Raw genomic sequence first — 13,358 nt, forward strand, 5'->3', positions numbered from 1 at the left:
AGATGTGTTCCTGGATGCCTCTTTTTAAAATATATTTTTTATTTTTTTCAGAGAGGAATGGAAAGGGAGAGAGAGATAGAAACATCAGTGATGAGAGAGAGTCATTGATCAGCTGCCTTCTGCCCGCCCCACACTGGGGATCAGCCCGCAGGTGAGGCATGTGCTGGGACCGGGAACAGCACTAGCAACCTTTTGGTGTAGAAGACGATGCCCAACCGAGCCACCTTCATCATTATTCTAACTACAACCCTCCCCTCGTCTAAACCCTGTGGCCTCACAGTTTGCCCTTTCTTCCAAACTAATCCGTGTTCTATACCCGCCCCAATCTGTCACACACATCCAATCAGAGGACTGGGTGGAAATTTCATACCCAATCCCCGGCCGTATTCAAGTCCCGCCCCATCCCACCCCTTTACCTTGACTCGCCTCCATCCCGCAGAACTAAGCAGGCCCCCACCTCCACCTGCCCAGTCCAGTCCTGACCCGGCAGTCTTCAGAGCCAATCGCGCCCTGAGTCCCGACCCCATAGGGCCTATGGGGCTATCCCGGGCCACATCCAGATGCGCCTTGGAGGTCTAGCGCCCGTGCTCCCTCCAGCTCTGCCCTTGCCCCCGCCTCCCTGCCCATTCCGGTCCAGTCTCATCCAGTCCGGGATCCCGGCCGCCCTTCAGCCAATCCGCACTCCGACTCCATTCCCTCGGGTCGGTCCCCGCCCAGGTTTCGCCCCCGCCTCCGAATCCCACCCACCAGGCCTTCTGAGACCAGGCGGGACTCAAGCCCAGGTGGCTGGGTCGTACAGCGAAGGAGGTAAGTGGGTCGCGAGGGGAGGACCTGGGTACGGAGTGAAGATTGCGGTCGGGGCAGGCGGAGTCGTGGGAAGCGGGGCCGGGCCGGAGGGCGCCCGGCGCCTGGCGGGGCTGGGAGGGAGGAAGAGCCGGTCTGGATTTCCTTGAAGACTCGGACTCGCCCTCCTGAGCCCGCAGACCTCGGGGAGGCTGCAGAGGGTCCGCGCTGGATTTAACAGTTTCCTTTGGAGAGGGAATGGCGCCGAGGTGGCTGGCCTTCTAGGGTGGGAGGGACCCTTGATCCCCGGTCATCGATTGCCCTTTGTGTTCTTGATGTTGCAGTTTGGGGATTTTGAAAACAGCGTGGCAAGAGTAACACCGACTCGTTTATCCATAACCGGATTTTTATTTTTTTTTAAGAAAACAAAGGCAGTTAACCTGCCATGTAAGTGAACCTAAAGTTTGTGGTTATAAGAGACAGGCCAATCTGTTGCTTTTGCAATCCGAGCAGCTCAAGAAGGGGGAGCCCCACACCCAGTACAGAAATCATTGCTCCACCTCCGGACACCTGGGCTCTCCCCAGGCAAGAACTGGGGCTGCTTGCTCAGGTCCACCCCAGGCACCACTGGTGCAGGGCCATCATTAGAAAGTGTTCTCTCACCGTCTGCTAAAACTTCATTCCTGCTACTTCACACCAGCCAGCTATACTTCTTCCCCCTGGAGAAATGTATAATTACACGAACCCCATTTTCACAGAACAGCTTTTCAGCAATTTCACGGTCACGTCTCCTTAAGCATTGTGCCACCTAAATATAGCTAATTTTTTCCACTCATGCTCCAGTGCCATGACTTTGAGGCTTGTTGTTCCCACTGTACTAAACCAGTCAATACCTTGTTCACCTCCTAGATGCCCTCTGCTGTGTCACTGCACCTTATAAGCGTTCTGGAAGTGGACTGACAGGTGGAGCATGAAGTGCAGATGATCTTTCCTTTGGTCAGACTCTGACTAGTAGCACTAGCCCCTTTTTGCAGTCTCTCACATTAAACCTTCCTTGTGCTTTCAGTTAACCTGAATGTTCTGGAGTTTGTCAAATGAACTAAACCTCTTCCTACCTCTCTCCCCCATATACAGAGTGGTGGTAAGTGATCATTTGGTTCTAAGTTCAGAGCTTCAGTCTTCACAATTCATTCTGACTACCTTGCTTACATTTTAGCTCTGGATTGTACCCCCAACAATTCACCCACCTTCTCAGTTTCAGGTCACCCTCAAATCTGCCATGCATACTTTCTGTATCCTCACTGTGAACAATCTACTCCAGCGATAATAAATAGTTTAACTTTCTATTGGTCATGTATATGAATGTGCCATAATCAGGTTTCCTAGATCACCCTGATTCACAGTTCCGTTTTTTTGTTGTTGTTTTCCCCCCCACAGAATATTGTTCTAAAGGAGAAACTAGAAAAATAGAGTGAAAATATTGTTTAGAATTAAAAGCCATATGGCTTTTGATTTTTCTCTCACTTTTCAATGATATCCAATTTTGTTTTTTTGTTTACCTTATTGCTGAATATACATTTGGAATGTTAATTACGTTAGAAAAGTGCTGCTTAAAATGTGTTTATTTAAAATACAGGAAAAATATAGTTTTAGAGGTTCTGATTCAGTACCTGTCAGTCTGCTTAGGTTTCTCTGGAAGCATTTTTTCATCTATTGCCCATTGCGCTCACAATTCCTTCCACAATGAGATAACCTAGTGAGAAGGAAAGAGAGCCCAGGTCTGGATATTGAGGAATTCTGTCATTTAATGACAGGTTAGGGAGAGGTAGGAGGAAAATGAGGGGTTGTCATATATCAAAAGCCAAGGGAACATGGTGTTTCTGGGAGGAGACACAGCTTGACCAGCAGTATCTAAAGCTACAGAGAGCTCAAGGAAAGTGAGACTCACAGAATGTCTACTGGGTTTCACAATATAAAGGTCAAAATTGACCGGAGCAAGAGCTGTCTCTACATTGTAAAGGGTACAAAAGGCACACCTATCCTCCTACTGAGGAGTATAGATTGACGAAAGGGGACAGCCGATAAAATATCCTTTTTTAAGTTTTGCTTTTGAGATCACCCTTCTTGCCTCTGCTGTTTTTCAAGTGCCTTTAGCTCCAAATAATCATTATGCTTAGTGGTATATTTTGGGCTGGTATATTCTGCCATTCTTCATCTATAAAATATAGTGAAGTGCTGGAGAAAGTTGATGTTCAATTTGAGATTAATAACCACAAGCTTGTGGTGACAGCAATCCTATCCTGTGTGACTTTCTCCAGCAGTCCACAGCTTCATGGGCCATAGGAAAAGCAGACACTGCAGTTGAGTTCATCCAGGGCTAGTATTTTACAGACGGGGGGTAAGACATTGTCAAGAACATCACTGAAATGGTGGAACTGGATCTAAATTGGGAGGGGAAAGGAAGGCAAGGGCTGATTGGGCAAAGGAAAGGCAGCCTCCTAGAGATCTTGATAATATTGAAGAAGAGGAATAGTTGTGATAATTAAGAAAATTAAAAGGACAGGTGGTTTATAGTCAAACACCAGAATTCTTCAATTATTTTGGGACTAGAGGCCCAATGCATGAAATTCATGCAAGAGTAGGCCTTCCTTCCCCCAGCTGCCAGCACCGGCTTCCCTCTGGCATCCAGGACCCAGGCTTCCCTCCGGCCGCTGGCATCTGGGACCAGGGCTTCCCTCGCAGCCCCGGCTTCGTCCAGAAGGTCATCCGGGAGGACAGCGGTCTAATTAGCATATTATGCTTTTATTATTATAGACTAGAGGCCCAGTGCATGAAATTCGTGTATGGGGGGTGTGTCCCTCAGCCCAGCCTGCACCCTCTCCAATTTGGTACCCCTTGAGGGATGTCTGACTAAACGGGCAGTCGGACATCCCTCTCACAATCCAGGACTGCTGGCTCCCAACCACTCCCCTGCCAGCCTGATAGATGCCTAACTGCCCTCCCCTACAGGTCTGGTTCCCCCCAACTGCCTTTCCCTGTGGGCCTGATTCCCCCCAACTGCCCTCCCCTACAGGCCTGGTTCCCCCCAACTGCCCTTCCCTCTCCCCTGTCGGCCATCTTGTGTCCACAAGGGGGTGGCCATCTTGTGTGTTGGAGTGATGGTCAATTTGCATATTACTCTTTTATTAGGATTCGACCAGGTTGAGGTAATGGCAAAGTTCAGGGTATGACTGTAGGAGAGTCTGACTAAGGTGGAATGAAGGAGAAGAGCAATGAACGTGGGAATATCAGTTGTTGGATGGGTCATCTTTGAAGACATTGAAATTACCTGGGTGATCTCAGGCCTTAGAGTTGAGAAGAAAACTGTATGCTCAGTGACAAAATCCTTAATGAATGACTGGGAGTTAACAGCAATTCAGGAGATAACATCAGGAAGGCACATGAGGGGAGTAACTGTCTAACAGTGATAAAATGGGTGGAAAGAAAAAGGTAGGGGGAGCATATAAGAACAAAAGCCAACACTGAGGAATATAGAAGTGGTACCTTTGGGGAAAACAAGATTTGAGTTAAAGCAAAGGAGGTGCAGGGAACACTCTGAGAACACAAAGATATAATGGAATTGAATGATTATGATGCAGCTATTCCAAAAGATACAGTGGGAGGTTTGGCAAGTGGAAGAGAAATGAAGAGCTGGGTCAGGGCAGTACATTTCACTGTGGAGGTAATGTGCCCTCAAAGACAGACCGAGGAGAAGGTGTGGGATTTAGGCCTTGGGATTTCCAGATGAAACAGGTGGATTTAGTGGCAACTCCCTTAGGAGAACAGGTGTTGAGGCCTGGTGACCAGAGGGCATGGCTCACCCAACCTGGGGTGTAGTCTCCTACGAGATACAGTCTAAGCCAGTGATGGTGAACCTATGACATGCAAACTCATTTTTTTGGTTGATTTTTCTTTGTTAAATGGCATTTAAATGTATAAAATAAATATCAAAAATATAAATATTTGTTTTACTATGGTTGCAAATATCAAAACATTTCTATATGTGACACGGCACCAGAGTTAAATTAGGGTTTTTCAAAATGCTGACATGCCGAGCTCAAAAGGTTCGCCATCACTGGTCTAAGCTCATGTATGGCCAGCCAGTGACTTCAGTGCCTTGTGAGATTATCTTCAAACCAGGATTAATTTATTCATCTGTTTTGAAATACGGGGATATTGAGGCTCAACAAGAGTCAGTGACTTGTCTGAAGATAGAAAGCTCCTTTTATAAAAATACTAGAGGCCCGGTGCACGAAATTTGTGCACTGGAGGGTGGGGGTTCCCTCAGCCCAGCCTGCCCCTCTAACAGTCTGGGAGCCCTCAGTGGATGTCCTACTGATGACCACAGTCTGGCAGCAGAGGCTCAGAGCGGGCATCCCGTGTGTGTGTATGTGTGTGTGTGTGTGTGTGTGTGTGTGTGTGTGTGTGTCTGCTGGGGCCTGCCCCCCAGCCGCACCACAGAGGCTCGAAGCAGTTGCCGTGTGTGTGTGTGTGTGTGTGTGTGTGTGTATGTGTGTGTGTCTGCTGGGGGCCTGCACCATGGGAGGGCTTGGAGCAGGAGCCCCCTCTGTGTTGATCTTCTCAGGCTCCTTGGGCTTCCACTGCATGCACTGCATGTTGTACTCTCCCTTGAGCTATAGCCAGGATGGGGGTGCTGCTTGCAAGCCGGGCTTTCCTGCTCCAGGATTGCCATGGCGACAGGGGAGCAGGCCCAGCTGGAGGCTGCCCACAGGCTGGGCTTTCCCGCTTCCAGGTCTCCATGGCAACCGGGGAGCAGGCCCAGCTTGGAGCTGCCTGTAGGCCGGACTTGCTCTCCTGCTCCCTATCCCCATGGTGACCGGGGAACAGGCCCAGCTAGGGGCTGCCTACAGGCCGGGCTTTCCTGCTCCCTGATCAGGCACAGCTGGGGGCTGCCCTCAGGCCAGGCTTGCTTTCCTGCTCCCAGATCACCATGGCAACTGGGGAGCAAGAAAAGTTTGGGGCTGCCGGCAGCACAGGCTTGCTTTCCTGCTCCCGGATCCTCATGGCGACTGGGGAGAAGGCGCAGCTGGGGGCTGTCCGCAGGGCTGGGCTTGCTTTCCTGCTCCCGGATCAGGCGCAGCTGGGGGTTGCCTACTTACCAATGGCTGGATCACCACAGTGACCCAGAGCCCAGCGGCACTTTCCTGCACTCCAATAGTCATAGGGTCCCGGCTGGGGGCGGGGCTTAGCAGTGCCAGGCTCAGGCAGCATGGGGGTCCAGGCTGGGGGCTCAGGTGGCACATAGGAGTCCCGGCTGGGGGCGGGGCTTATGCCCCGCTGCCCAGGGCTGCACATGGGGCCCGGATGGCAGCTCGCGCTGTCCCGCCCTGCCTGTAGTATAGTATAGAGGCCTGGTGCACGGGTGGGGGCCGGCTGGTTTGCCCTGAAGGGTGTCCCGGATCAGGGTGGGGGTCCCACTTGGGTGCCTGGCCAGCCTGGATGATGGGCTGATGGCTGTTTTTAGGCTGCCCGCACCACCTTCAGGGTGGGGGTCCCCACTGGGGTGCCTGGCCAGTCTGGGTGAGGGGCTGAGGGCTGTTTTCAGGCTGGTAGGTGACTGAAGCTCCCAGCCTCTCCTTTTTTTTTCTTTTTTCTTTTTTATTCTGGGATTTATTTACTTTCTATGGCTGTCACTGGAGCTGAGAGCTGGCTTTAGCTCTGAGGCCAGCTCCAGCTTGAGGCCTCGGCTGCTGAAAGCAGATATCTGGGCTTTATTTAGGTTCTATAATTGAAACACTGTTGCCATCACTGCTGCTCTAAGCTCTGAGCCCGCTGCCGGCTGAAAGCAGCTATCTGGAGCTTGTTTAGGTTCTATAATTGCAACTTTGTTGCATCCGGAACTCAGAGCTGGGCTGCCGCAGGCCTGGAACCTTGGCTTCCTCCGTCACTGGAGCAAGGAAGCCTCCTGTTCGCTTCAGCTGCCTGGCGGCCGGCAGCCATCTTGGTTGGCAGTTAATTTGCATATCCTGCTGATTAGCCAATGGGAAGGGTGTCAGGGTTATGGTTAATTTGCATGTTTCTCTTTTATTAGATAGGATGAAGAGTAAGGATTAGAATCCAGGTATCCTGATTCCTAGTCCTGTTTTCCCCCATTTTATCTCAAGAAGGTAGAAGAGATTTCTTTCATTTGTCTTCTTGCAAGAAAGCATTTTGCTTAACACTAAAAGAAATTAGGCTGAATTTAAATAGATGTTTATTTGCTGAAAAAATTTGTTCTAAATCACATAATTCCATGATAATGAATGAAGACTGCTCAGTAGAGTTTCTATTATTTGGTAGTTTTCCTTAAGACTACCCCTACTGCCTAACTCAGTTAATGTTTTACTTCTGAACTGAACAATTAGTGACATAAGAATAGGCATGTCTTGATTTAAGAAAACCTGGACTTGAACTTGAAAGACATAAAACATAAGGAATAATTTGTTGCTTTATGAAAGGAATCAATACTTTATAACAGACTTATAAATAATCCACTTAAATCATTAATTTATAATGTGATTTATGTATTCATTCAGTCATTTAATACTTTTATTTATTGAACTAGAGGCCCGGTGCACAAAAATTTGTGCACTCGGGGGTAGGGGGTCCCTCAGGCCGGCCTGTGCCCTTTCGCAGTCTGGGACCCCTTGGGGGTGACCACTTGCTGGCTTAGGCCCGCTCCCCAGGGGTTTGGGCCTAAGATGGCAATCAGACATCCCTCTGGCAGCCCGCTAGCCCTCAGGGGATGTCCACTTGCCAGTGCGGAGCAGACCTAAGCTGTAGTCAGACATCCTTAGCGCTGCTGAGGAGGCAAGAGAGGCTCCCACCACCAGTGCTGTACTGGCAGCCATCAGCCTGGCTTGTGGCTGAGCAGAGCTCCCTCCTGTGAGAGTGCACTGACCACCAGAGGGCAGCTCCTGCATTGAGCGTCTGCCCCCTGGTGATCAGTGTGTGTCATAGTGACGAGTCATTCCCAGTCTTTCTGCTGTTAGGGTCAGTTTGCATATTACCCTTTTAGGTTAGAGGCCTGGTGCACGGGTGGGGGCCGGCTGGTTTGCCTTGAAGGGTGTCCCGGATCAGGGTGGGGGTCCTGCTTGGGTGCCTGGCCAGCCTGGGTGAGGGGCTGATGGCTGTCTTCAGCTGGTCACACCCCCTTCAGGGTGGGGGTCCCCACTGGGGTGGTTGGCCAGCCTGGGTGAGAGGCTGATGGCTGTTTTCAGCTGGTCACACCCCCTTCAGTGTAGGGGTCCCCACTGGGGTGCCTGGCCAGTCTGGGTGAGGGGCTGATGGCCGTTTTCAGGCTGGCGCATGCCTGAAGCCCCCAGCCTCTTTTTTAAAAATTTTTTTTTATTCTGGGATTTATTTACTTTCTATAGCTGTTACTGGAGCTGAGAGCCGGCTCCAGCTCTGAGGCCGTGGCTGCCTGAAAGCAGATATCTGGGTTTGTTTAGCTTCTATAATTGAAACTCTGTTGCCATCACTGGTGCTCTAAGCTCTGAGCCCGCTGTCAGCTGAAAGCAGGTATCTGGGTTTGTTTAGCTTCTATAATTGCAACATTGTTGCATCTGGAGCTCAGAGCTGCGCCGGCAGGCGGGGAACGTTGGCTTCCTCCATCACTGGAGCAAGGAAACCTCCTGCTCACTTCAGCTGCGTGGCTGCCATCTGCCATCTTTGTTGGCAGTTAATTTGCATATCCTGCTTATTAGCCAATGGGAAGCATAGCGGAGGTATGGTTAATTACCATGTTTGTCTGTTATTAGATAGGATTCCTACTCTCTGCCAGAGAATACAGTGGTGAATTAAATATACCTGCTCATGGAGTTTGTTTTAAATTTGTGAATAAGTGAGTGAGTGGCCAGCCACACAAACAAACAAACAAACAAAGTGCTTTGCTGAGAATTAAAATAGGCTGATGTGATATGGAGTGGCTGAGAGGCTGTCATTTAAGCTGCGATTTCAATCACATGCTCAGGACTTTATATTTCACTTTTTAAGAAACATCCAATGATAAATCATTTTTTATATAGAAAGCTTTCTGTAGCCTTAACATTTGGTAACAGAGATTCATAGCTAGCTTCAGTGGACCCTTTGAGTTTTTGGAATCCGCCTCTTTTTAAAAGTTTGATCAGAAATAGAGGAAATGCCATCCCCTAATACAAAATTCGCAGGGCAAAATCTCATGAGTGTCTGTTTGCCTGAGTGTGGCAGTATAACAACAGAACTTCATATAGCTTTGATCTCCCTACCCGTGATAGATAATGATTTCCTTACAGCTAGAGAAGTAACTCAGAATGCATGCCAGGTATATAACGAACCTATTGAAATGACTTGCTAGTTATAGAATTGTTGAGAGAAATACCATCTGAGAAAATAACCTAAGATTCATTCTTATATTTATATTTACCAGGGACTGGTATAATTCTTTTCAAGCAACTTTCTAAATAACTTTCTAAAGTTTTTAAAAATTTTACTGTTACAGATTGTGCTTTTGCTAGTGACTGTTATCTAGACAATTATGAATAGTTTTTAGACTGAGACATTCTCTATTTTAACTACTAGTAATGGAGTTTTTACTTAATGCTCTTCACTAAATTAGAGCCTTATTTTTTGAATTCACAATATCCTTACAGGTGTCTAGTTTAAAATAACATATGCATAAATTTATAAAAGAGGATTTTATTAGAAATGATTGTAGTGATAAGAGATTTATCATAGAGAAGAAAAAAACTATCAAAACGTTTTATATATACTTAATATGAGCTACGGTCTGTCAGCTATCTATAACTGTCTGATAGCAATGTAAGTATCATATATTCACTCCCTTTAAAACTTTTTCTTTCATCCTGCAGCATGTTTTTGGCTCAGAGGAGACTCTGCTCCCTTGGCAGTAGAGCTAAATTCCTGAAGATGATTTACTCTTCAAAAATCTCCAGATTCTCCACTTCTGCTGTAGGTATTGCTTACAGATAAATTGTACATATTCCATGATGTCAAAAAAGTACACCTTTTCAAATATTTTTTTTTTTGGAAACTGACATTCTCTGAGTTACTGCTTGCCTGTCTATGTGTCAGGAATAGTATTGGACCTTGTGGATTCATGATCTCATTTTATCTTTACAGAACTCTTCAACTTATGAATTGTTACATTCCTGTCTTACAAATGAAAAAGTGGAGGCTTAGAGAGGTTTAGTAACTTGTTGAAGGTCACACAGCTTTAAGTGTTATAACCAAGATACCATACTCACCCTTGTCTAGCTCTCGAACTCTAAAGGGGAGTTTGTTTTAAATGAATGAAGGAGGGGCTCTGTATACTCAAGAAAGGATGTTAAGTGACGATAAGAACAGGCCTTATGACTTCAAGATTACAGGAAGTATGGCAGATTGAGGACCAGGTTATATGACATCATGGAAAGGAAACAGATCTTTTTGTTACTACCATGACCGTCATAACCGAGGGTAGATAACTGTGCCAGTTTCTTCAACAAGTCAGTGGCATGAGAAAAAGGGGTGTTTTGGAAGGACTGCTGTGAGATGAACAGAGGCTTAAGAACCACAACCACCAAAACAATGTGTTGACCTTGTTCAGGGACTCGATTCATTCAATTAAAATGTAAAAAGATATTTTTAAAGATAATCGGAGAAATACGAATATGTATTGGGTATTAGATGATACAGAGGAATTATTGTTAACTAAGTGTGATAATGACATTGAAGTTGTATAAGAAACTGTCGATATTTTTTAGAGATATATGCCAAGTATAGATGGGTGAAATGAATTAAGGTCTAGGGTTTGCTTTAAAATCACTCAGCAATAAAAATTAAAAAGGGAAAAGATGAAGCCAATTAGGCAAAATCTTGATAATTATTCTGGGTAACATGTATATGTGTGTTTCAAATTATGTTGAATCATATGAAATTGTCATTTTATAGGTAAAAAATGGGTAAATATCAGCAGTTCCATATTGTTCAAGCTAATAACAACCTCAAATTTTATGTAAGATTGAAATTTCATTAAAACCATCATCAACTTCTCCCTTTATGTGTAAATACTATGATTGTCTTGGGTTCCATCTCTCATCTTTGTTACCACCGTGACTACTTAGTTCAAGCCCTCCATGCAGAGGTTGAATTCAAGGAAGTGGTACCATCACTCGGTGATCAGATTAAGGCAGGTATTAAATTAAGGCTGGGTGGGCAGTTATCTGCAGAACTCAGTTAGAATTGGCATCCTGAGCGAATCTCACTCTATAAGTCTGGACTGTATTTTGAAAAAATTTTCCAGGTGATTCAAATGTACATCCCAGGTCACAACCAACGCCAATGCTTTATTTATATTTGCAGATTCTCTGGGATCGAATTCAGCCCTTTCCATCTTTAACAATAACATCAGAAAGGTCTCTACATTTTATCACACCTTTGCAATTAAAATAGTCACACAGATAGCCCTGGCCTGTGTAGCTCAGTTGGTTGGAGCGTAGTCCCATGCACCAAAGTCTTTTGGGTTCAATTATGGGTCAGGATACACCCATGTTTTAGTTTCGGCTGCCTGTCAGGGCACGAACAGGAGGCAGAACAATGTCTGTCTCTCTCTCACTCTCTCTCTCTCTCTCTCTCTCTCTATCTCTATCTCTCTCGTCTGCCTCTCTCTCACCCACTTCCTCTCTCTCTAAAATCAATTTTTAAAAAATAGTCACAGTGTTCTTCTTATTAGTCAAATGATAAAGCAGACTGATCAGTGTTATAGAGTAGTAGTGATAAGTTTAAGTCAAGAACAATTTACCAGAACCAGCCTGACTACTTACTTACTTTAAATCTGTTTTTACTAGAAAATCCTCCTCATCCACACCATTAATATCATTGAAAACTTACTATAGCCCTGGCCAGGTAACTCAAACTCAGTTGGTTAGAACCTCATCCACATGCACCATGGTTGTGGGTTGATCTCTGGTCAGGGCACATACAAGAATCAACCAATAAATGCATAAATAAATGCAACAACAAATTGCTCTCTCTCTCTCTCTCTCTCTCTCTCTCTCTCTCAAATCAATTTTAAATAAATAATATTTTAGGTGTTAAGGGAAAAAATTACTCCTGTATAGTAAGAAAAGAACCAAGACGAGCCCAGAATGAAAATCACTATCTGTCCTCTCTTTGGGAGATCACATTTATATTATCCTCTGGTACCAGAAAGCCAAAGAACTAACTATAGATGAGAGAGATATGGATGGATGAGTGGATGTATGGATGGATGGGAGGGAAGAAAGAAGGAAGGAGTAAGTATTTGTTCTTGAGAGGTCTCATGGAGCACCAATTCCTAGTACCTAATAGTGTCACCCTTTACTAGCATTAGACCAGTCTTCACTTAAGGTTTAGAGCTTGTCTGGGCTGTGAGGGGCACTGCACAGGCTTCCTCCACATCTAACTTTATGTCTCTTCTGGGTATAAGTGCCCAGTAGAAGCTACCTGTCTCTCTGTCTCCCATCCAGATTTCCACGAATGGCACTGATTGGTTTAACCTGACTCTGTCACATGGAGATGGAAAAGCAAATGTTTGGTAAATAAATATTTGCTGGGTTGTGTTTAACAGTGGGATACAGACAGGACTTTAATCAAAGTCTGCTAGGTTCTTCCCCATCTACCACACTTACTTTATGCCTATACTAATAGTAGAGAAATATGCAAGTTATCCGTTACACCATAACATCAGGACCGGATCTGCAGGTTGTGTCCCCGCCCTCTGCTCAGGCAGCTGCAAGGCCTGGGGTAGAATAGGATACAATAGGAGGGAATAAGAAAAGAGAAGGAGAGGAAGGCAGGCCTGCATGCAGACAGGCAAGAGGAGAAACAGAAATACAGAAAGGGAACAAAAAAAGACGCAGGAATGGAAAAGGGAAAGGAACGCAGGGTTGCACACTGGAGGAGGGGGGTGGCGGGGGCGAGGGCGGGAGCCCCGCCCAGATGCAGGAGGAGGGCGGTGGCCCCCTAGCACGGGCTGTTGGCGGGGAGGCGCCCACAGGTCCGGACAGAGTGGTGGACGGTCTGAGGCCTTCTGGGCGGAGGTGCTCCTGCTTTGTGGCAGCAGCAGTGCATGGGCCACACAGGCCTCAGCCACCCTTGCTGGGCTGGGCATCCCAAGCAGGAAATGGGAACAGGACGGTGGTGGGGAGGCCAAGGAATGGGGGACAGTGAACACCTGGCCAGGGCTGAGCCCTGGGCTGGGGGTTAACGGAAGCTTTAAGAAGGGAAGGAGGGAGGGAAGAACTTTATAAAGGAGTCAGTAGAGAGCAGAGTTAAAGAAGGAAAGAGGATGTATGAGTGAACTGTAGGAGCTATAATGAAAATGAAGTATAGTTGTGTACTGGGGACAGATTTTAAAAGTAGGAGTCAGAAAAGAAAAAAGATAAATGATAGTGAATAATTAGGCAGGTAGATAGATATTAAAACAGTGGAAGTAAGTAGAGAAGAATGTATGGGAAAGGTAGGATGAGAGCGAAAGAGGAAGGAAAAGAAGTTTTAAAGGGGAGCCGGTAGAGCTT

General features: G+C 46.4%; 1 protein-coding gene across 5 annotated transcripts in view; it reads left to right on the forward strand.

The window, feature by feature from the left end:
- The first annotated feature begins 447 nt into the window (after positions 1–447).
- KYAT3 (kynurenine aminotransferase 3) overlaps positions 448–13,358 on the forward strand; it is a 68,168-nt gene continuing 55,257 nt past the window's right edge. The window contains exons 1-2 of one of the 5 annotated variants that reach the window (XM_023758232.1): positions 448–807; positions 9,672–9,771. In XM_023758232.1, coding sequence (XP_023614000.1) covers positions 9,673–9,771 — 99 coding nt within the window. In that variant the 5' untranslated portion in view covers positions 448–807; position 9,672. Of the gene's footprint in view, positions 808–9,669; positions 9,776–13,358 lie in introns of those variants that run through there. The other 4 variants (XM_006093899.3, XM_023758233.1, XM_023758234.1 and 1 more) reach the window with 4 other exon arrangements.

The sequence above is a fragment of the Myotis lucifugus genome, unplaced genomic scaffold (genome assembly GCF_000147115.1).
Source record: "Myotis lucifugus unplaced genomic scaffold, Myoluc2.0 scaffold_126, whole genome shotgun sequence".
Lineage (NCBI taxonomy): Eukaryota > Metazoa > Chordata > Mammalia > Chiroptera > Vespertilionidae > Myotis > Myotis lucifugus.